Raw genomic sequence first — 24,619 nt, forward strand, 5'->3', positions numbered from 1 at the left:
TTCTGAAATCATAGTAAGTAACTTGGCAGTAAGATGTGCATTAAGGAATTTAAAACTACAGTCCAAGTAGACTTCCATCAAGGCACAGCAAGCAGAATCTCCTAGAGCTAGTTAACTGTCAGTATACCAGGAATCCTACTTACGCTTCACATCTTTAATCCAGCCTTTCTGAACAGGTTTGCCTTCCTGGCAATGGGCATCACTGCTAAACACTTCTGAAAAATTCAGTCCAACACATCCATTTTTATGTAAGTTTTCAAAGCATTTTACAGTATAGTGGGTAAATCATTGCCTTGCTGGATGTAGAACTTCCACAGTTGCATTTATATTAGAGTTAAACCAACCATTATTGCCCTTGTTATTACAACTTCACCTTGCCAGTGGTTTGTTGAATCTTGTTGTAATGTTGGTTAAAAAAAGGCAGTATTAAAAAACTGTATCTCAAGACTTAGTTATTCTCAACTGGTGGTAAGTGTTGTCCTATTCTTACATAATTTTTAATGCTCTTTTAAGAATCTGATTTGTGTTGGAGAACCTCTAACTGCTGGTTGTTGGGCTTGCTGTAAGAAGCAATTTGCAGTTCATAAGTACTGTGCACCAATTGCCCTGTTGTCTCTTTCAGGGTATCTTGATACCAGAAGGGTATTTGGCCAGGTGAACCAAGTACTGCCAGTAGATGCTGTTCACAAGAGTGAACCGAAGACTGGTTGTATAAGAGGTTGTTCAAAGAAAGCTTGCAGAGCACATGGAGATGAACAATAGGAATCGTGAGCAGAGGATACTGCTTTTTGACTTCTATTAATACAAGACTGTTGAATTTGAAAAACAGCTTTTTCATGTCTTCTGATGTGAAAAAACAGCGCAGTGATAGAAATGTTGTGCTTTCTGGTTCTCAAGTGTGCTCTCTGTTGGCTATATGTAATTTCTCATCTGAAACAGTTGTTTAATTCTGTGGTTATTTGACCTTGTTCAGCTGTCAGATGCCCACCCAGCTCCTCTTTCACTCCCCCTAGACAACAGGAGATGGAGAGAATATGTGATGAAAAAACTCATGGATGGAGATAGACTAGAAGAAAAAAATCACTATCGTGGGCAAACTAGACTTGACCTGGGGAAGACTGATGTATTGTCAGTTAAAATAGAATTGGATAGTGAGAAACAGACAAAGTGCCCTAATGTACAATGGGGGCTGGGAAGTGTATTGACAGAAGGAAACCTGGGGGTCCAGGAGGACAGCAGGCTGGACACAAGACAGTGATATGCCCATGTAGCAAAGGGGGGCAGAGGTATCCTGGCTGTGTTATACAAAGGGTGCCAACAGGTGCAGGGTGGTGATCCTGCCCCTCTGCCCAGCACTGGTGAGGCCACGCCTGGAGTGCTGTGTCCAGTGCTGGGCCCCCCAGTACAGAGACATGGACAGACTGGGGGCAGTCCAGTGAAGGGCCATGAAATGATGAAGGGTCTGGAGCATCTCTGCTGTGAGGGGAGGCTGAGAGCTGGGACAGTTCAGCCTGGAGAAGAGAAGGCTCAGGGTGTGGGGTGGGGAGTGAATCTCATCAGTGTGTACGTGTATAAACCCCTGCAGGGAAGGTGGAAAGAGGACAGAGCCAGGCTCTTCTCAGCGGTGCTCAGTTCCAGGACAAGAGGCAGTGGGCACATGCTGGAACATGGGAGGTGCCATCTGAACACTAAGAAGCACTTCTGTACTGGGAGGGTGACCAAGCAGTGGCACAGGCTGCCCGGAGAGGTTGTGGAGTCCTCCTCCATGGAGATCTGCAGAAGTCATCTAGCTATGTTCTTGGGCAGCCTGCTCTAGGTGGTAGGAGGGCTTGGACCAGGTGACCTCCAGAGGTTCCTTCCAACTTCATCCTTTTGATGAAATAAAAACAACACATTTCCCCCCAGCTGCCTGGCAACATGGTGCCCTCCCTTCCCCAGGCTGTCCCTGAGGGGAGGCGCCACCATCTTGGCTGCTGGGCCCAGCTGTGACCTGCACTGGGGCTGGCACGGGCTAGCCCTGGCTACACCCCCAGTATGCCATCCCTCCTGCACCTGGGGTGAATGCCTTGAGGGTACTAAAAATGAGTAAGGTGACAGAAGACACCCACATACCAAAATCTCTTGTATGTCTTCAGCTGCCAAGTAGTTTGAATTTGGTAGAAGTACTTCTGTGCCTTAAGCTAAAGGAACACACTCTTCCACTGAAAAGAAACATCAAACAGATTATTAGAAACTTCAGCTGTGTGACTCCTCTGACAAGACCATCTCTGCTTTCATATAACTGCCTCAGCTATGGCAATTAAATTAATTACTGTTTCTTTTCTCCATTGGCTGAGCAGCAAGTAACCAGTTGGCTCTTGCCTTGCCAGCTGGGTATATGAATTCTCTGAACTCTAAGCACTTTATTTTTTGCCTCTGTTACTTGCTTTTTGGTATATTATTTGCCTTTTCACTTGGAGTGTGTATTGTATTCATTTGTAGTAAATGCAGTTATGTTCTGCATGCATTTGGATGGGGTTTTGTAACATAATGTGGCACTTAACATGGCCAGGAAGACAAGCAACAACAGCAAGGCACAAATTGGCCTACATGGCTTAAGGTGGAATTTAGTTCTGCAGTATTTTGGAAATGTTAAAACTATGTATTTTATTTCATAGCCAAGTTACTGCAAATTTGACAGCCAAATTAATCAGTCCTGGAAGCTGGAGTTTTGACTGAAAGAAAATGTGTGTAAAAAAAAAAAAAAAAGTGCATAAAGATGGTAAGATGGTACTTGTGAAAATTTTAAGAGACAAATACTATCCTGAAGTGCCGGTGCTATCAAATATCTGCAAGCCCTTCAGTTGTCACAATGTATCCTGTAAAACATTTGGTTTATTTCCTTTATGGAGGGTTGGAGTTTGTTCAGATTACTGTTTGTTTTATCACATCCTGACAAATGTTGCCTGGAATGAAATTTGTAACCTGTGTGTGTGTCATGCTGGCCCATGTTTTGATTCAAAAACTCACTTGCTTCTAAGATTCTGGGTGGATTTGTAAAATAATATTTAACCCATTTTGAAAGCGTTTCAATGAATGACAGTGCTTGTAGATGGCTAACCTTCCTGTTAGACTGGTGGTAGTCTGCTTGGTGATTAAAAGTTAAAATGGAAACCAGCCAGTTTTATGTTGTATAATTTCCACTGATAGAAATGCAAAGTCCAAGCAGAATGATTGTCTGAAGCGTGTAGTCCAATTCTGCATTTACTTTCGATAAATTAATTGAAGTATTGCATCTTTAAATGATGCCGTATATCCTCAAAGTCTAAGTGTTATAATAGGTTCTTGATTTTCCATAGGAAATTCCTGGTGTGTTTTTAAGTATCCCTATCTCTGGGCGTACAGATTGTAAAGAGTGCATTTGAAGTTTTGGAGACTCGGATCAGGATAACGTGTTTTGTGGAAGTAGTCGGTGGGAAAGATTTTTTTTTTTTTCTCCTTGCATGGTCTCTGACGGTTTGAGGTTTGGTTTGTGTTTTTTGTCTTTTTTTTTTTTTCCTTCCTTGGATCTCTTCTTGATGTAGTTAACATACATTTGATAAAAAAAAAAAAAGAAGTTTTGTATGGAAATGTAAAAGAGAAAGTAACGACCATCTAGTAGAAAAGGCATATACATACTCACTTTCTTGTGGAGCTGAATTTGAATAATATCATTCATCAAGAATTGATGACTTCTCAAAAACCTTTCAGGCTTTTCACATCAAGTCATTGCAATACAATGCTTTTTGGAAACTCAAAAAGTTAATGGCTATTATTATTTTAGGCTTTGCTGCTTTTTGCTCATTTTTTTTCTGATACTTTTGGTTTTAGCATTTTGTTTAACATTTCATGTCAACTTGACAAACTCAAGTTTATATGGCTCAAATTTCCATTTAAGTCCAGAGCTAACTCTTTCACTATCTGGTGAAGGCAGGTGTGTTGTTGGATTAAAACTTCTTGCCAAGGGCAGTGTTGTTATTGTCTTCCCAGGGTAGCTTCTAAGAAGACAGCCTGTTTCTGTGGTGTTAGAAAGTCATGTAAGATAGAGCACAAAACCAATAAAGAAACCCCTAGGAGATGGAAACGTGCATCAAGAACAGCTAGTTGTGCTGGAAAAAAAAAAAAAAAAAAAAGGAAAAACACCACGGTAAATCTATTCTAAAGGAGAATGAAAGTGACTTACTGCCAGTCCACGCCTTTTTCTATCACATAGGTCAATGATTTTCATGTATCTTACGAATTTCATCACCTAATTCACTCAGCCTCTGTTTATGCTAGTTGCACGTGCTGTAACAGTGAACAAAATTTAAAAGTCAAAAGAAAAGGTGACAGTAATACAGTCAGAAACACTGTCCATATTAGGACAGGCTTTGCATATATGCTTTAGGGGGAAAAATGGTGTTTCACTCAGTCTTGGACAGTTACAGACTGTACTTCCCTGGATGAGTTTAAATTGCATTGCTTCTGTCCTGACGGACTTGTGATGGCCTCAACACTTCTCAGCAGTGAGCATGACTGGCAGAATACAAAGTTTGCTTTTCATGAGTTTGTGTTTTTTTCCTTTCCAGTGTTTATTAAATGCTTCCATTTGGCTAAGATACCTTGTGCATATGAGTCTTACATTCTGCAAGTCTTTGGCCTGAAGGACTGAGGTGTTTGGAGAAATAATTCCCCAGTCAGTGTGCTCATGGGAAAAAAAAAATAGTTATGCAAGCAGCTGGGGAAAGAAAACTTTTTTTTTATTTTGCAGTAATACAGAAATATGGAATCAGACCAGCCAATTCTGTGCATAATCTTCTAGTCATATTTCATCGGATAATCTGTAGCATTATTTTGATTAATAAGAAATTTGCTGTAGTGAAACAGAAGATGTAAACACTTACTAAAAATAAACTGATGTTCTAGCTGATGTAGCCACCTGTGATAAAAAAAGAAACTGGAACACATTATTTTAATATCATGACTCAAAAAGAGACCAGGTAGATTTACCAGGTAGGGTTATAGGGCTATTAAGCACAAAGATCATCTATGACTGAAAAAAATCCTTGGTGACAAAGTGCTGGTGGCAGTGTTCAGGGGAAGCATCTGTGACGTGCTTGCCTTGTTTTAATTTTCCTTCCAGTGGGATCAAAACAAAATGTATAGGAAATAGGATACTAGGTTATAGGGCTGGAGTGTTGTTCTTACAACTATCGTAAGGCTTTGGCACTAGTAGATGGGAAAACAAAACAAAACAAACAAAAAAAAACACAAAAGACAAACTCTTGCTTCTTCAGAAGCAGGTTAGACATGATTTGAATTGCGACTGTGTAGCTGTATGATTTCTTCTAGGTGTGGTGAAGTCCATGCTACCTTTGCTCCTGCTGTGCATTAGGTTATCATGTGAAAATCGCTGTCTTCTACCCTACCTACCTCCTACCATAGTGGAGTGTGCTATGTTTTGGGTTGTGATTCTGGCTTTGAAATAAAAAACAGTGGAACGCATAAGGGAAACTTCAGACAATCTCAAGTCATGCTAGGGAAACATTTTGCAGGCCGTTATCCTATGAAGAGTTACATAAAGAAAGCGAAGAATCAAATACTCTTTATTTCTGTAATCTTTGCAATATTACTCCCTGTTCGGCCCTACTAGTTGTCACCACATTAGAAGCCCTGTCAGGTCGTATTTGCTTGCTGAGGCTTTCTCAGGGCAGCTTAGCAGAGATGAACTGCTCGGCGCTACGTGACGTGTCAGGTTGTCCTGTGGCAGTGGGGAAAGGAGCCGTCTGAGAGCTGACATGGTGCAGTTGGCAGGTGGTGCCCTGAGGAGTGCTGCGGAAGAGCCCTGCCTCAGATGAATTAGCGGGTGGGCCCTGGGTGTCACGCCACTTGCTGGCTGCCTGGCAGCACCAGTCCCGTATGCTGTATCATAATTTGCCTCTTTCCTTTTCGCCTTGCAGCCTGGTGTCCTCCTTGCACCCCAATGTCTCTCTCTGTCTGGCTGCTTTCTCAACATGTAGTGGTGCATGGGGTTGTTCCTCCCCAGATGCAGTACTTGGCATTTCCTTTTGTTGAATTAACTTCCTGAGGCTCTTGTCAGCACGTTTTTCAACCTGTTAAGGTCCCTTGATTGGCAGTGACATCTTGGTGCGTGAACCACAACGGCTTATTTTGTGGCATTTGTGAACTTGCTGAGTGTGCATTTTTTTCCAACCACCAAACTCATTTGGGGAACGCTTGCACGCTGTCGTGTTAGCTCCTGCATGTGTACGTGAGGCTGCAGCAGGTACATCTAGGCTATTAGAAGTGAACGGCTTTATTTTGCTCTACAAGAATAGGGCCTGCTGATCTATTTAAAACACTTGTTGAAAATTTACTAGAAAGCATCTCCTGCTTCCTCTGCCTACCCAAAGGGAGTGTTTCAGTGTAGACGGGGAAAGGCTTGTTTGGGGTTTGTGTAGTAGGGGAAGACTCTAAAACTGTCACAAAATATTCAAAGTATAGTTGCAGGAGGAACTCTTATACAGTGCCAGCAGTAACAGGAATAGATTGTTCTTAATTTCCAGTTTTAACTTCTTACAAGGAGTTAAAATATTTTAATGTTAAAGTAGACGGAAATGGTAATTGCCTTGACATATATCTGGTATTTTGCAGTTACTACAGAAGTGTGCCCTTGTAAATCTGTTGCTGTGGGATGTACTGGCGATCAGCACCCTACAGTGGGTGAAACATTTTTGTCGTGCTCTTGGAGGCTTACTTGAATGCAGTCTAAATGTAAATATTATTGATGTTAGTGGGGGAGATATGTAGGGGCAGGAAACAATGACTTGGTGAAAATAACCCATGCCACAGATGCCCAGCTAGCAACTCTGCTGCTGTTTGGTATCACTGACTTCCTTTTCCCCCAGAAGATTTTTTTTTCCTTTAGAGGAAGTCCTCTTTATTTGCTTGGAGGAAATCATATTTTGAGTTGATTCTTTGTTCTTTCTTTTCTTTCTGTCAGGAGAGTTGATACTCTTGGAAGTTTTCCTGCTTTTGCAGCTCTAATGTTTGGCAAATGAGCAGTTTCTGGTAGTAGCAAAACCATCTAAATACATACGCCATAATTAATTATTTGCTTATCGGCTACTGCAGGTGTACCAAATTCTCCGGCCTCTTCCTGGGAATTAGCATTTTACAGTTATTCTTCTCTTTTCTCATCTGCTTTTCTCCCACCACAACCCTGGTTGCCTTTAGCCAGAGAGCTATTTTGAGACAGTTGTTTCTAGAAGGACCACAGTGCGTTACTCCAACTCGTGCCACAACTTGCAAGCAGTCAAGTGATATTCTGGAGGCACTGCTTCCTGGGTTTGCTTGACTTTTTAAAGGAATGCAAAAAGCAGCTAGTGGATCACTGAACGTGCACTTCTTTTTCCCTTCACCCCGCCCGGCTACTAGCTTTAGCCATTCTTTCTCTTTTTCACTTCCTTCTGGCCTTTTTAATATCCTTTCACTCTATAGTCCTCTCTCAAATCGAAGCATGTTAACTTAAGCAACTTTATGTGGGGAAAGATCCTCTAGGGTTGGCTGACGGATTAAGTGGTGGCAGTACCTTGGTTGTGAAGCAACCTACGTTTGCACATTCTCCAGTCGTTTCCCATTAAAACTTAAATCCTCGTTCTGTTGTGGCACCTTTAAAAAGCAGACCTCCTCCTTACATCTAAATGTTATGAAAACCAGGCAGACTATAACCCAGAACCCTGAGGAATGCTTGATTGAAATAACAGATCAGGAAAGTCTCTTGCTAACATTCCTGTGATTATAGGTTTACTCAAGTGACAAAAACACGGTGTCAGCTAGCTTTCTGCCTGCAGTGTAATTGTGGTTCAAAAACTAACATAGCTCTTAAAGGCTTCACCGATGCAGTGTGTGTGGGGAGAGGTAACACCTGAAAATGTAACAGCATTCATTACCTTGCCTCTCTCTAGATTTATTTCATGTAATGCTTGGAGTGGCTGCTCCGGTTCCTTCTGGAGTAGCAGAGTGTGTGTATCCCTGCTAGTAGTTATTGAGTAGTGCGAGTGAAGGGAAAGAGAAACAAATCATTCTCTGATCCTCACAGGTCAACAAAAAGACAACTTTGTTTTAGCTCCCTCTGTTCTTTTGCAGCACCTAAGATATATTTTTTTTTCCTGTTGTTAATTTCTGCTTGGTCTGATACCTTACACAGAGGACTGGGGAACCTGATATAGAAAATGCAGCAAAAAAATCTTAGAAAAGAAACTAAGAAAAGACACTTCCATTGTTCTGATTTCCAGTTAAGAGGGGCATAAAAGTTGTGGTGAAGAATAGCAACCGTAAAAGTGTTGGTTTCAAAAACATTTATTATTTCAAGCAGTGAATGTGTTGTAGGAGGAAACAGCAGTTACCTTGCTTTCGTTTTCACATGAGCAAAAGACTTGAACAGATTTCTGTTTTATGTGTTGACGTGATGTAAACTCCATTAATGCATCCTGAATTTCATCATTAGTGCTGGTGCGGGTCAGTGTCTGTTCCTCCCGATCTATTTTAGAAGTATTGGAACGAGAAAACTGGTTATGAAAGTTCTCTTAATCAGAAACTTTTCACTTAAAATGAAGCTTTCCAAATATGCAATGAGCCCCTCTGACCCAGGAGGCTGTTTACAGCCTTAGTACAGATAAAGATGCACAGTTAGCTTCCACCCTCGTGTACAAAATGAACATCAGCTGCAGTAAACTGATTTTAAAGCTTCCTGGAACTGTTCCAGGTTCTGATATGGAAGGTCTGTCATCTTCACTATTGATACTCATGTTTGTTCTTCCTCCCTCTCACACTCTCCACCCCTTTCTTTCTTTGCAGGCAAAGGCAGCTCAAGCATCTCATCCGACGTGAGTTCAAGTACAGATCACACGCCCACCAAAGCCCAGAAAAATGCAGCTACCAGTGAAGGTAGGCATCTGGTACTCGTTACCCAGGTCAGGCCCCCCAGCATAATCCAGGCTATTTTCAGAAAAGGAATCCCTCCTCCTCCTCCTCGTTCTTTCTTTGTACAATGCTATCAGCATACTAGAAATGAAGTTTTTCTGCTCCTACATGCTGTTTTTCCTGGTTTAAGCTTGTGAGAAAGGATTTAAGATACTTCTGCAGAACAAAAGCATAGAGGGTTTTGACTAATGTCTCATGTTACATTTTCAGTGAAGGCTTTTACTCTTAAGATTTGATGTGATCTGATTTTGAATTTATTTGTGAAAAGTATACTTGATGGAAGGCATTTTTGGCATCTGTTCTAGGTAAAAACTTAGCCTCTTACTTGCATTTTCATGATGTTCATGGTATGAAAGTTGTTTGTACTGAATTTTCAAAGTGTGATTATGGACATGAAGAGCTGGCAAGGATTTAATCAGATTGATGCATCTCACCTGCAGTTACTAGAATATGTGATTACCTGGGTTTAGGTTTTTAATGTCTAGGGGAAGGAGATGTTTTGTGTGTCAGTATTAATGTGACATTGCACTAACTGACCTATGAAAAGAGAAATACTGATCCTTTCCTTCTGCCTTATTACGTATGAGTAGGTGTGCTCTGTTAAATGGAAGCATATTGGCTCTAGTTTTTACAAGAGTGTCTTTGAAGGCTAAGAGGAAACCAGTAAATCTATATGAAGTTCAATGATGTAAGCTGAAAGTTTTTTTTTTTTTTTTTGTAAGTGATGCATTTATACACCATAGCTACTATCTCTACTCAACTCAGTCATAATATATCAGTTGTACTTGGTAATTATCAAATATTAATTCCGATTTCTTACGGTTCTGCAATTACAAATTAAGTTACAAACTCTGATTGCTCTCAGTCTGGCTTTATTTCTTATGGTTAGAGGAAACCTTAGCCTTCGAATAGTTTTGGCAGGTTTGGCTCTGACTCTAGAACCTGTACAGTAAAAGCAGTTTGTGTAAGTAATAAATGACTGTGTAAATTAGAAGAATTTATTGTTAGGCATGCACAATCCCATATCAGGAAGGAAGATCTGGCACCTGTGAATCATGAGAAATCATGTTCTAGAGTCTCTGCTTTTCAGTCTGAACAATAAATTTAGCAATAAATGAATATGGTTAATAAAGATGAGTTGAATAGTAGAGTTCATGTTTCTCTAAGCCTTAGATCCACAGGTTTTGAGGTACATGAAGGAGGTGAATTGCCAAGACGCCAAGTAAATGCAGGAAATGTATAAAAGCATTTTAGCTTTTCTGTATGACAGCCAGAGGAAAAAAAAAAATCGTAAAGGAGTAGTGGAAACTTTGACGTCAGTCCTTAACAATTGTTTTAAATTTCTGTTTTACTTCAATCAGTAAAACGTGCTTTCCCCCCATATTTTCAAATCAGATAATGCAAAATAATCTTTTATTAATCTCTGAGATTTATGTTCTTTATCAAGCCCAGTGTAGAGCCAATGGATACCAGTGTTTGCTGTGAAATTTTTACCACTGGTTTGCAGCTGATTAATTAATTAGTGAAGGAAGGCTTAAATTTAAATGCAGGCCAGCAGATGCTGTAGCAAAGATGTGTTCTGAGTTCTCATGCAAATTCAAAAAGGGTTCAGAGCAGTGAAGGTTGGGTGTTTTCATGCTTCGAGGCAATTTCAGATATGAGCCTAATTTTTCTGTGCCCTAGAAGGGTGTAAATAGGAGGATGAGCATATGGTGTTTATTTTGATAGCAGCAGTGGTAGTTCATTGCCTGTGCTACTACTGCTGTGCTACCAAGATTTTCTGCTGAGGAGTTGATGTGGGTCAGTTTAATGTAAGTTGCCTTAATGTGGATTGCTGTTTAATCTGTCAGATAGTTGAAATGACTTAACCAGCGAGTGTGAGAGCAGAGAATTGGAGGTGGTGGGGGGGGGGGGGGAAGGGCTTGTATAAACCAGTGCTGTTACTGAAAGGCATGCTTATCAACCAGTGCGTCTGTGGGTATTTGCTTGTTTTGGAGTTGTTTTTAACTAATGCTGCATCTTTTCCCCATGTGCAGTAGACTTACCCCGTAGGAGGATTCAAGTAAAAAGAGAGACTCATTCCTTCTGCAAGATGAGTAGAGTTCTGAGCTTGCAGGACTGAATGCTTTCATACAATTCAGTTACAGAGCAGTGTCTAGGGACCAGCTCAATACACAATCAGCTGTATTGTGTTGGACACTGTACAAGCAGTAGCAGTTATGTCTTCTCATTGGGGTGTTCACATAACTTATAACCATTAGTTAAATTGAGCTTCATAGTGCTTCATGCTCTAATATTTGCTTGTCGTGATACAGTAGTACCTGCCCACCCCAGAGATTGATATGCACGTCTTGCTCTTCAACGTGAGACTGAAGTTCATGCAGCTTCATTGCAGGGACAAAAAAAAATAAATCTTAATTCTGCCCCTTGCTTTAACTCTGTAGTGTGAATTCATAGTGCTGTATGCTGTCCAATGAATGAGTCAGGCCTGTGTGGTGAAATGTGTGTGTCCTAGGTCTGGACTAGGAAGGACTCTGAATGGTGAACTTTTCTTCACCTTCACTGTTGCATGAAATACTCTTCACAAGTTGCAGACAGCTTCCTTGCAAGCCTTCAGTTTCTAGTGGCGGCTGAACTCCTGGGTGCCCAGCTCTGTGGAGAGCACAGAATTTGTGTGCGAGGCTGAAGGCCTTTGTCTCCTCCTTTCCAGCTTGGCAAACAGACCTAATTCTCCTCATTTCTGCACAGCATGTCTTCTCTGCTGTTTCCTTAAGACAGTTGACACAACACTTGTTGAAGCTGAATCAATGAAGAGCCTTAAAACAGCTAGGAAGGAAGTCTGTGAGGCTGCTCCACATCAGGTCTGTGGCACTCAACATTGGAGAAGCAGTCATGTAAAACACCTCTCAGGCAGGTATAGGTTCCCAAGGAGTGCAAAAAGGCAGGGTTCTTCCTTGAAAGAGCAAAACACCTCAGGAACTATCTGGTTCCTAGCAGGTGTTATCTCACTGTCTGAGCCATCAGACGAACTACACTTTTACTCTTGTCTGCTGTACCCATTCTGTTTGTGAATTTTCAGTGCTGTGATGTTTCCATGCAGGATGAGCTCAAGAAATGAATAACTGGTGGCTTGAAATGGCTTATGTGGTGTTCCAGTCCTAGGTGTGCTGTTGAAGTGACAGCACTTCAGTCTTTAGGCGGGAATGAGAGGTGCAGTTATGGCCAGAATACAGTGCCCTCCTTCACCCTGTATATTCTGAACATCTCTGTAGCTGTGGGGGGTGATCTTTTGTTTCACAGAGGTAGGAGGCATGTCACGCTATCAAATGTGTCTGGGTGAGCTGCACAGCCTCTCCCAGGGAAGAGCGGCCAGTACTTAGCAGCACTATTAGCCAAACTAGTTTCGCTCAGCAATGCATCAGAGATGGCAACAAGTCCTCTACTTCTGTTACCTGGCAGAATGTGGACAGTAGCTGGCAGACTACTCAACTTCCTAAATCTGAACTTGAGGTACCAGTGATGCATCTGAGAAGGATGCAGCGACGAGGCGGAGCTGGTGTTCAGTCTGCAGTTAAATTGCTTTCATCGTGGCTTTTACTTTCTGTATTTCAGTGGAGGGTGGAAGGCAAAAAGCAGATGTCTGGTCTTCTCTCTGTAAATAACTGAATAAGCTATAGAGGAAGTTTGGGTGCAGCTTGGCTCGGAAGAAAGCATAGCAGACTGTGGATGTGCATGTACGATGATGCTTCTGCCCTTTCTCCTCTTCTGAGGATGCAATTTTCTTTAGCTTTGAATATACACTACATTTTACTTCTTTTCCAGTTTCAGACATTGTCTGCAATTCTTTACCCCATCAATCAATTAGAGTTAGAAACTTGAGAACACATGAGTTTTTGCTACCCCCTGTTGCTGTTCTGGCAAGTGAAAGACTAAATGGATTTTTGTGGGCCGTTTAAATGCAATTTGCTAGACACAGTCTCAGCTGGAATATTATTGTTTAAAGCTTGATCTAGAAGATTAGACAGAATGTTTTTCTATTGGTTTACCTTGGTCAGGGAGCTTTCTTCTAACACTTACTTGCAGAGTGTGGAATGTTATGTCCAGGCTGGATGCTTCATATTAACTTGACTGTTTTTCAGAGTAAAAAAAAAATTAAATAATAATAATCGATACTATTTGCACTTCATGTCTAGATGGCTTTTAAATGGTAATCCAGAGGCTGTTTTAAATTGAGAGCTCATGTCTGAGCTCCATGGACGAGTTATAGTTCACTTGTTAGTTTCTGTAAAATCAAATTGGAGGGTTAGGCCTGAAACAAAACACTGTTTTAGCAGAAGGGTTAAGTGCTGAAATACCTCTGAATATAGTCTGTTAACTGTTAAGTCAGCTGCAGTATTCTGCAGAAATTAAATTTGTATCTGCTTTTATTGATGCCAACTTTTAGGGACTTTGAAAATTTCTTTAACTTTTTTTCCATTCTGCGGTACCCTGAGAACTACACAGTCTGTCACAGTTCTGATAGTTGTACCCTCCTTTCTGTTTTATTTGAGAAGCAGGCTCAATGACATGACTGGAATAACTACATGCATTAGGAACCATTCCCTTTGTTAAATCACGCTTGGGGGTCAGCGATGGGAAAATGTAGCATTTTGCAAATGTTTAATGCCTTAGTTACTCACGTAAGAGTGTTACTGAACATTGCGTGGGATGACGTAGCTGAAGTCAATCAGGTTACGTTGCTGTGGCCCTCAGCGTCCTCCTCTTGTGGGTTCCTGATACTGAAACTTAAGTGGCTGGTATGTTAGCGAGTCCGTCTATGCTATGAAATTTCTCCTTTGTCGTCTTCCCCTTGGCATACACAGTCAGTTCCAAAGGAAAGGATGGCTGTGAATGAGGACGTACCCTTCTCTTAGCTGTGGTTTTCATTCTGCTGTGTCTGTAATTGCTGAAGTCCTTCAAAAAATAACTAAAAAAAAAAAAAAAAACAGTGCAAAGAGTTCCAGCTAGGTGCAAATTTGCTGGATTTCAGAGTTTTCAGTGAAATTTCTATTCTGGATATAGAACTACAGGTATGCATTAAAGTTTCCTAATTATAGAAATATCAGCTACTTAAGTAGCTGAAACTGGATTTATATTCAGTTTAACAAGAACAAAGCACAGTTGGATAAGCTTTTCCAAGAGAAGTGAGCCTCTGTTCACGTAATAATAGCAAATAAAAAAGCAAATTTATTCTATGAACTGCAAGTGAATTAATGTGTGATTAATTACCTAGTTGAGGAAAGTAGGAGTAGAGAATGTTCAGTCATACCATTCCTACTTTGACACCTAAAATATTATTCTGGAGAACTGCAGAAAATAATGGAACAAGCAACTAGTTTTCAAATAATTTTCATGAACTGTGGAAAGAGCCTGAGCTTTATCCATGTGTGAAAACTTTCAAAACAGTGGTTTCACACCCTCACTTAATTTATCTAAGAATGGTAGTCATGAGTGGTAGACATTTTTGTCCCTGGATTTCATAGTCTGAAGTGTAGAAAATTAGTGGTATCTTTCTTTTCCAAGATAACTTTATAGAATCTCCTTGCTGAGACAAATTTGACTTCTGGATCAGAAAACCTTTGTCACTGCTCTGTGTGCGAATATATTAAGTATCATTTCTTGAACACGAAGTTTCACATTTACCAGTGAGGGAAGAAAATTAGACAAAATCCACGTTATAGGATCTTTTCAGGGAGGATGTCATGCTGTTAATTTCTCTTGGCTTCATAATCGCATTCTTTCAAAAGGCTGTGTGTCTTAAGATCTCCAAATAACTCGTAACTTATTCAGTGAGTTTAAGGGGATCTTTGTTTTACGCAATGATGGACACTGAAAAAACTGGAAAGATGGAACCAAGTCCTTTTGATTTTGAATCCTTTTGATATTTCAAGTGGCTTCCTGATGGAGAGGCATCTGAGCTTGAAAATTCAGGTGAGCATGAAACTGGTGTTATTTCAAAGGGAGGTAAAATCCCGGAGTATTAGTCCGTGAATAGACAACTCCTCTGTGTTCATGGGGTAAGATAGGTAGCTATGTTCAATACACTGAAGCATTTGAACGGCTCGTGTCCTCTTTGGATGTTTAACTAACATCGAGGTGCTTGAGCGGGTGCAGAGAAGGGCGACGAAGCTGGTGAGGGGCCTGGAGAACAAGTCCTACGAGGAGCGGCTGAGGGAGCTGGGCTTGTTCAGCCTGGAGAAGAGGAGGCTCAGGGGCGACCTTATCGCTCTCTATAGGTACCTCAAGGGAGGCTGTAGCGAGGTGGGGGTTGGCCTGTTCTCCCACGTGCCTGGTGACAGGACGAGGGGGAATGGGCTTAAGTTGCACCAGGGGAGTTTTAGGTTAGATGTTAGGAAGAACTTCTTCACTGAAAGGGTTGTGAGGCACTGGAACAGGCTGCCCAGGGAAGTGGTGGAGTCACCATCCCTGGAAGTCTTCAAAAGACGTTTAGATGTAGAGCTTAGGGATATGGTTTAGTGGAGGGCTGTTAGCGTTAGGTTGGAGGTTGGACTCGATGACCTTGAGGTCTCTTCCAACCTAGAAAATTCTGTGATTCTGTGATTCTGTGAACTAATTATGTGTTGTGACAAAAGATTGTTGTTTAAAAGAGGTGCTGTTTTTCACCCAGTTCTTCTTGACTGTCTTTTTGGCAGGAAGAGCTCTTCAGATCCATTCCCGTGTCTAATACCTGTTAAGAAATCTTTTCCCACTTTGGTTCTTTAGTATTTTTCCTTTCATCTTCCATTTAATGTTAGAAGCTTACTAATTTAGTATCAGAACTGGGAACCTATCTATATTCTTTCCAGATGCACGTAAGCATGTGTGCAATTCCTAGTTCTTTTGGAGGCAGTTCTCTCCCTGTTTCTTTCTGTCCTTGTGTCTTTGACTGGGAGTTCATGCTCTTGCTCCTCCCGTTGAAGTACTGTCTAAGTAGAGTTTCTGAGCAACAAACCATGTCTGAATTTGATACGAATTCCTGAATTTGCCCCTGCTTGCTTGGAACTGGGCTGAGATTCAGTTGGCTTTGAGTGAACTGTGGCTGTTTTGAGTTGGTAGTGAAACTGGAGACCAGGTAAGCTTCCTAGAGTTTTGTGTTACTTTTCTAACGGTGGAGTTTTCTAGAAAAGCGAAATGTTGCATCGCTGAATGTGCCAAAACAGAATCATTCGAAGCCAAAAAAACTGGGGAGTAATAAGAGGGGGGTGGGAGGCATGACAGTTAATAAATCCAAAACTATAAACACTTTGGCAGAATAAACAGAGCTCTCTATTTAAATTCCTGTAACCAACATATCTCAATGCATATGCAAATATAATCACCTCAAGCAGCATGTAGAGGTACAAACTAGTACAGAGGCTTGTTCTTAGCCCTTATTTTTCATGTTTAGCCACATCTTGTTGTACTTTTGCTATCTAACAGGCAGTGTTCCTGTGAAGCTGTTCTGCTAATTGTAACAATACCATTGCAATCGGCATTTAAATCAGAGTTCAGATACAAGGCAGAAGTGGTTGGGGTGTTGGCAAGGTTAAAGCTGCAAATTGAAACCTTACGTTATTCTGGCTAATTTGTACTGAAATGCTATAGCCAAATGTTTAAAACTTGCCCAAACAATGCTAGGAACAAATTGGAAAGGTACATAAAACTGCAGTCTTACTTGATCTGCTGCCTGAAATGTGAGACCTACCAGAGCAAATGCACTTACAGTATAGTCAGAGAGAAATGACCCCAATTTAAAAACCTGGCGTTAGCTTTTCCAAAGTAAGGAATGATGCTTGGTAGGAGTGATTACAGGCTACTCAATTACCTGTAAATCTGATTTTAAGGAATCCAAGATCCCAAATGTAATTCTTTCTGTAAAATGCTGTACCAACCTACTTGTATACTGCTGTTGTGGGGAGTTTTTGACCCTAAACTCTTCTTTGTATGTTACTGCGTATGCTGGCCATTCTAAGTAGTTTCCTTCTCTGCAAAGTGAAGTCATCTTGAAGTACCTGATGATTCTGCGACCTTTGCTAGTCTAATAAGCCATCTTACTTAAACGCTAGACTGTCTCTGAACTGGTTGTAGTGTGTATATATATAACCTAATAATGTGTACTTAAATACGTTGGGGCTATCAGTTTTCCAGAATTTATGAGCTGATATTAGCAAGTTGTTTCAGGTTAATTCTAAAACTTGACAATAAGAATGAAATAAAAATTGGAACAGCACATTTTTTGCCATTAACTTAACAATCCCTGTTAAGATGCCAAACTGCAGCTTACATTTGCTACATAAAATATCCTGCCTCCATTTTCCTGTGTCATCTTATCTTTTTGCCAGTTTATCAAACGGCTGTATAATTTATACAAAATAGATTTGCTAAAACTAGATAAATGCCTGCATAGTGTTGCTGACTCGTTCTGTTCTCCTCTCGCTGTGTGGTACCATAGTGGCTTTCTCACATTATTGTTTTGGCATCGCCTTGTTTCTGCTGCTTTCTTCACATTTCCCTTGAAGCATGTTCTGAAATTGGCTGATGGAAATAGCAGTTTAAGAACAGATAACAATAATTTGCATGTTCTTGTTAATTCTGACTGGTGGATCCTTATAGCTTTAGGCAGTTACAGCAGATTAGGTATAAGCAGAAGTTATGAGCCTGAGTATAATCTGGTGATTAGCAGTTTACATAATTCCTCAAGCCTTAATCAGCCGCAGTTCAACATTTAACATCTGTATTGTTGTGGTGGTATGCCTGTTGCAAGGTCAGCAGTTGCCCATCTTGGTATTTCTCTCACATTTAAGGTTTGTTTTTGTATTTAACTGTGATGATGGATTGGCAGTTTGTACCCCTTGAAGATCAAAGTATAATTGCCATTTTAATGGTTTAAATAAAATATTTTTTTCTGATACAGCAAAACGAGTACCTGTGGCAGCTGATAACTATGCTGAGCTGGGAGATTTCTGCTCATCTACTCCAGCATCTAGTCAGTACATAAGGCCTTGCCGGAAGGCAGGAAAGGTTTCTTTAGAGATACGTGTAAATGATCCTCTGTAAGATCTGGCAATCTACATGTATTTAGAGAAGCTAGTTTTGAACTACCCTCCAGCAAAGCCAAGCGTACCTTGATGTGTTTAGGCTGCTTTACAGATGTGAATGCCTGATTAGGAAGAAGCTTGATGGCTTTATTGGATGACTGTCATGCTGCTTGTGATGACTTGGATAAATCATAGATCTCCACTGTAAGTTATCACCAGAGTCATGATAGTGAAGTTTCAGTTTTTAGCAGTGCCTAATTTAACCTATACCTTCTTTTGTTTTTCCCTAACTTGAAATCAGTTTTCATACTGTATATAAAAGTTTGAAATGTTCCAGTACTAATGGGCATTCTTTGGGAAGTCTTTTCAGAGCCTTCTTCCTCACTGTGATGTGCTTAATCTGAAGATACTTGCGTTCATGCAGACATGTAAATAGTTATGTATAGCCTATATATATAAATTATTTCCCCTAACTGACAAGATAAACATTTGTAAGCCTTGACAGTTTTTAGATCTACATTTTTAGATCCAGCTTGAGCAATCAAAACTTTGTGTGCCACCTGAACCTTCAGAAGCTCTGCACAGTGCGGAGTAATTGTTTAATTGGCACAGGGAAGGACTCTTTCAGCAGTACATTTGTGGGTGTGTGGTGTGTGTTTTTCTTTTTTTTTTTTTTTTTTTTTTCCTCAGACCAGGAACAAATGTGATCGAAACGATAAAAGCATATTTGGACTGTAATCAGTTGGCTGTAGTTTGGGAGACTGATGGTTACTTGGTCCTACTTTACTGTGGTCTGAGATAAACCATTAGCTTGAACTCTGCTTTCTGAAATGATTGTGCTCTTTGCTGTTGACCCTCTTGCTATTAAACAAAGTCATTAAACTTAAGTCATTGTAATCTCAGCCAAAATTACAGTCCAATCTGATTTTAACTGTGAATGGGCCTTCTCTTTGCTGTTTTAGTAGAGTCAACTTTCACAGTGCTTTTTTTTATGCCCTTGTGTCTCAGATATGGTTGTACTGCATGTTTACTCCTGCCTCACATTTGTGTTTGGAAGGCTTTTGCAATATTAGGCATGTGAATCTGACTGATCAATTAGACGATGTATCTGGTTTTAACGGGAGATAAGTTTGGATCTAACTGAAATTTGCTGCACTGAATCTGCTTGAACAGCTTGTAATAAAAGAACTGGTGTCAGTAGGTGTCAATTGGTGCTGTTGCTTTGTCAGACTACTTGACTAATCTATGTTGGGGCAAAAAAGTCTAGAGGAATATTTGTTTTTGCTGACGTGGCGTTGGATGGGTGATAAATACACTGGTGTCCTTCAGTATTTAATCAAGATCATTTCTATCAGCATCTAATCGAGGAAGACAGATTCCCACAGCATTCCATGAAATCTAAATATTTTGCTGGGCTATGTTAGGAATATGTCATCCCCGATGAAATTGTATCTGAACCAAAGTAACAGTACTGCCATTCAGTTGGTGAGTTCAGGCTCTGCCGATCAGATTTAATGGCTATTTGGAATGAGGGATGATAATCGATCCTTTCTTCAGCCTGATGTGTTAATGCTTTTTTATACTGACTTACTAATTTTGTACGCTTCTTTTTAAGGAATGTGCATGTGTGTTTTGGAGGGGAGGGAGACTTGAAACACTCAAAACCTGACGTTTTAACTAATCTTCCTGTGTTACTGTGATGATACCAGACTTTTGAAGAATATTGTTCCTAAGGAAGAGACTAGGAGGCTGCAAAAGGAAACATCACACAATTCTGCTGTGAGAAGCTAATGAAGTATTTATCATGGTTACCTACAGATGCCCAGTGTTTGTCTGGTATTTCGAAATTATGTGTGAACTCAAAGTCAAACAAACCAACTCAGAACTCATGACATTTACCTCACATCTAGATTTATGTTATTGGTTATTTTAGGTCTGATTTGGACATGTGGCAAATGAGAAGCACAGGGATGTCCTCTCAAATTTGCTGATAAATTAGTGCACAGATTATTCTTGTAACTCCGCTGCTCTTTATGCATGCTTCAACTCAGAATCCTATGTGGCTCTGTGCTGCTTTGGTTCTGCACCTGCTAGTTTCATTGAAATTGGAAAAAATAATTCTAGAGCAACTCCTTACTTATTCCTCTCTAAGCCAGAAATGTCTTCGTCAAAATAAGATGAGCAGAGAAGGACAATATGCCGTGAACTCTTACCTTTAATATTTATGAGCTCTAAATTAGAGCAACCCTATTTAAGTATGTTGTATACTATTCTGTTTAGGAAAGAACAATAACGAAACGTAGCTTAAAATATTGGTCTGATGAGGGTTGAGGGGAAAGGGGAACACAGTAGGGAACTGCAAGCAGTAAAGCTAGCTAGGTGAAAGAAACTGAAAAGCAGAATATATTAGCTGTGAAGTTATTAAAAAAAAAAAAAAATAATGGTTAAAAGTATGACTAACCAAACATTTGTATCCTACTGTCTATTGCTCAATATGATGTATTATGCTTATAAACTAAGCAGGCTGATATTGCTGAAAGGATAAATTGTTTCCTTTGGGCCCATTTGTAGAAATTGCGTCCCCTTGTCTGAATGCTTAGCCAATTTAGGTCAGAGAAACAAGCATTTTGTAGCGGATGGTTTAGTTAACAACACATGCAATCCTGGTGAACCTCTGGCATTTAGTGACTCCTGGAAAAACTGATGTATTGCGTTGCTTCAGTAACCAGATAGTCTTTGTGAATCCAAAATACAAGTTATAAACTATGTGAAACTTCCTGATTTTTACCCTGAGATTGAGTGTGGTTTTAAAAAATAGTTTACATATCTGTCTCAGTATTGCTTATCAATCTGGATTGAATTGCTTTTAATCTCAACAAATTGAAGAGTAAGTGTCTAAGTTACTAATTTCAAGTCCTAATAGAGGCCATGATTCTTCAGTATTTTGAAAGAGTTCAGTCAATGTTTAAGAAGGGTGTTGTGTAATCCCATGGATACGTTCCATCGGTAAGTTTCCATAAAAATGGGACAGTTTGACTGCTTGAGCCTTCCTTGTAAGAACTCATTTCCACGAGGGTAGAGGTCTCATGGATGAAAAGCACACCCATCTTTTTATGAAGTTGTTACTGGACTGGTCAAAAAGTTACTCCTTCGTTAAAAGGATGTATAAAAATAATATCCCTAGAGGCTTTGTGTAATGTTTTATTACTAACTCTACAGAAATAAAACAGCTGGAACATCACTGCAAATATAAGGCCTGTTTCTCAGTTTCTTTTAGCCTCAGGACCAAGGTCACCTTTGGTATGAAAAGGAGCGCTGTCAGTGATACCAATTTCCATTTGGGTGCTGATGGATTTCTCTATAGCAAGGAAAATGTGTATATTTTAGGTGCTTTTCATGTATGGTTTTGTTTATTTAGGTTCATGTTCATCATCCTGTGTTAAACTAAATTCAAGATCTGGATGAGCTTCAGTTCCTCCCCTCTGTGAGTGTTCTGGAATGTTCTAAAAGCTTGGTATGGGAGGATGCTCAGCTGAAAACACTTGGACGGTCCTCACCTCTGCACACTGTATTGCAGCAGTGTGCAGTATGTGATGGGTGAGAAGCTTCTCACCCATCACATACTTCTTCCTGATATCCAGCCTGACGCTCCCCTGTCACAGCCTGACACCATTCCCTCAGGTCCCATCACTAACGAGAACAGATCAGCGCCCGCCCCTCTGCTCCCGCTTGTTGAGGAAGCTGTAGGCCGCAAGGAAGTCAAGCTGAGGGAGTTCAGCCTGGAAAAGAGAAAGCTGCAGGGAGACCTTACAGCCTTCTGATACCTAAAGGGGACCTACAGGAAAGCTGGGCAGGGACTCTGTCAGGGAGTGCGTTGGTAGAACAAGGGGGAATGGCTTTAAACTAAAAGAGGGAAGACTTAGATTAGGTATTATGAAGAAATTCTTTACTCAGGGTGGTGAGGCGGTGGAATGGGTTGCTCAGAGAAGCTGAGGATGGTTTGAGCAACCTGGTCTGGTGGGAGGTGTTTCCTGCCCATGGTGGAGGGGGAGGAGGGTTGCAATCAGGTCATCCCTAGGGGTCCCCTCCAACCCAAACCATTCTGTGGTATGTGCTTGCTCCTAAGACAGTTTAAAAGACTTTGCCTTCATTGCTTCTTGAAAATAAAACAGCAATTCTGAGTATGTTTTAATGACTAGTGTATCTTAGATATCAACTGGGATAACTTGTTGCTCCTTGGACAGTAATTGCTGTTTCAATTCTGACTTGGTGTTGTGGGCACCCTTCTGTTCTGTGAACAGCCTTGCTCAGCTCAGGATTAAATCTTCTACCAGGCTTAGAAATCCTGGGCCTGTGGACTGTTTTGTTGTTTTAGTGGCTTCCTCTTTGGTACATCGTGTCTGTGGTGACTTCATCCAAATGAAGAGCACCCCCAGATTTGCCTGGACATCCTATGCAGTACTCTGAAAGTGTACCAGGATGCCTTTGCTCGCCCAGTCAGATGTATTTAGGATGATTCATCTGAGCGCAGATGTGCGGATTAGCTGAAGCTTTTGGAGCTTCAGGTATCCTGGTCAAAGGCATTCCTGTTCTACATCTGGAAGTAGTAGAAAAATCAGCATTTTTTGATTTTTCTCGAGGAAAGAATTGTAGGCTAACGGAACAAGGCCAGGGAAAACCAGCTGCTTGTTAACTCTGTCACACCATCTTGTAAATCATCTGGTCTTAAATAACCATACGATGGTAGTCTTCACATACAGGTATTTGAACTAAAACAAGGGTAATGAAGCACTCTGTGAGAAAGCTTTAAGGGGGGGAGGGGATTATACACAGGCAATAAAATACGTGGTCTGATTCTTGGTGTTTGAAGACTACATTTTTTTTATATTGGGCCTGTATAAAATACTGTGTAGGAAACTTAAACACTAATTTGTTACTTTTTTTTTGAATCTGATAACTCCTGTTCTTTCATGTCTAACTTTTGATCTTGAATTGAACGGTCATACGTAGTCTCAAGCTCAATACTAAAGCTAATAAGTCTGAATGGGCTACGATTTTTTTTTGTTTTTGCCATTTCTGCCCTTAGTTAGTTTGGTACCGTATCAGAAGTACCAAACTGAATTTTATTTTGGGGAGGACAGAAGGGACTACTCGAACTAAAGGCATTGGATTCAGACTGGGAAAATGAAACAGTGATGCCAAAAGATAATAGAAGAGGTAGTAAGCTATAAGCTAAAAACAAAGCTTCAGTGCTGTATAGTACTGGAAACGTAGATGTAGTTTCAGGTTTCACATGTAGGAGTAAGAAACTGCTAAGGAAGTGATAAGGGACGTTAAGGCAGACAAAGGCCATTGTGTTCCACCCATGTGTCCCTTTATACACCCGTGTGTCCCTTTACAGGAAGGTTCAGGTGGAAGCAACAACATAATCGCGATAAAGTCTTGTTGGAGGCCAGTAACAAGGGAAGTGCCCCAGTGGTCAGTACTGGGTCCGGTCCTGTTGAGCATCTTTGTTAATGACCTGGATGATGGGGGTAGAGTGCACCTCATGAGAGACAAAGATGTACTGGAAAGAGTCCAGCAAAGGGCTATAAAGATGAGTAAGTGGCTAGAGCACCTCCCATGAGGAAAGGCTGAGAGCGGGGACAGTTCAGGCTGGAGAAGAGGCTTGGGGGGAATCTCATCAGCATCCATGAATCACTGAAGGGAGGGTAGAAAGAGGACAGAGCCAGGCTCATCTGAGTGGTGCCCAGTGCCAAAAAAGAGGCAATGGGCACACGCGGGAACATGAGAGGTGCTGTCTGAAGACTAGAAAGACTGGGAGGGTGACCAAGAAGTGGCACAGGCTGCCCAGAGAGGTTGTGGCATCCTCCATGGAGATCTTCAGAAGCTGCCTGGGCATGGTCCTGGACAACCTGCTCTAGGTAGCCGTGACTGAGCAGGTGGGTTGGACCAGATGACCCCCAGAGGGCCCTTCCAACCTACAACCATTATTTGAAACTAATATCAGTGGTCTAATGAAAGGAACCTTATCTATTCTAGGTGAGTAAACCTTATCTATTCTAGGTGAGTAGAAATCTGGACATGCTAGAAGACTAGTAGCTTATTGAAACAACGATAGCTTGTGCTGATGAATAAATCTGAGTTTATACTCATTGAAGAGTCCTTATGCACTGTGCTATCCTTGGAGCAAGGCCTGTCTGTGTCAGGATGGTTGGATTGTTTTGCACTAGGCTATCATTGCTTTCTGTATGCATTGGTTGGAGCTTACAACTGTAAGTATGTACCACTGCACTTTGTGTCAGAAGCTTGCCTGTCCTTAAAGATGGTCTGTTATAGATGCTGGGAAACATTCTCACTCTACCAAGTGTTTTAAATGCTAAGGTTATGACAATATTTGCCAAGAACCACATCTTGAGTATTTGAATCAGTTCAGCAAACACATTTCGTGAAAAATGACATGCTTGAGTGAGAAAGAAGGCCCTGTTGTGTACTTGAAAGCAGCTTCTATCGCATTCCCGTTGTGCACAGAGCATTACTGGTTCAGTGTTATGCATGCTATGGCTTCTTCATGAAGAAAC

General features: G+C 40.9%; 1 protein-coding gene across 1 annotated transcript in view; it reads left to right on the forward strand.

Moving 5' to 3' along the window:
• The window catches only part of FBXL7 (F-box and leucine rich repeat protein 7), a 181,517-nt gene that overhangs the window by 35,304 nt on the left and 121,594 nt on the right, over positions 1-24,619 (forward strand). Inside the window, exon 2 of the mRNA XM_084507667.1 lies at positions 8,857-8,946. Coding sequence (XP_084363793.1) covers positions 8,857-8,946 — 90 coding nt within the window. The remainder of the gene's footprint in view (positions 1-8,856; positions 8,947-24,619) is intronic.

Source organism: Aythya ferina (assembly GCF_964211825.1).
Source record: "Aythya ferina genome assembly, chromosome: 2".
Classification (NCBI taxonomy): Eukaryota; Metazoa; Chordata; class Aves; order Anseriformes; family Anatidae; genus Aythya; species Aythya ferina.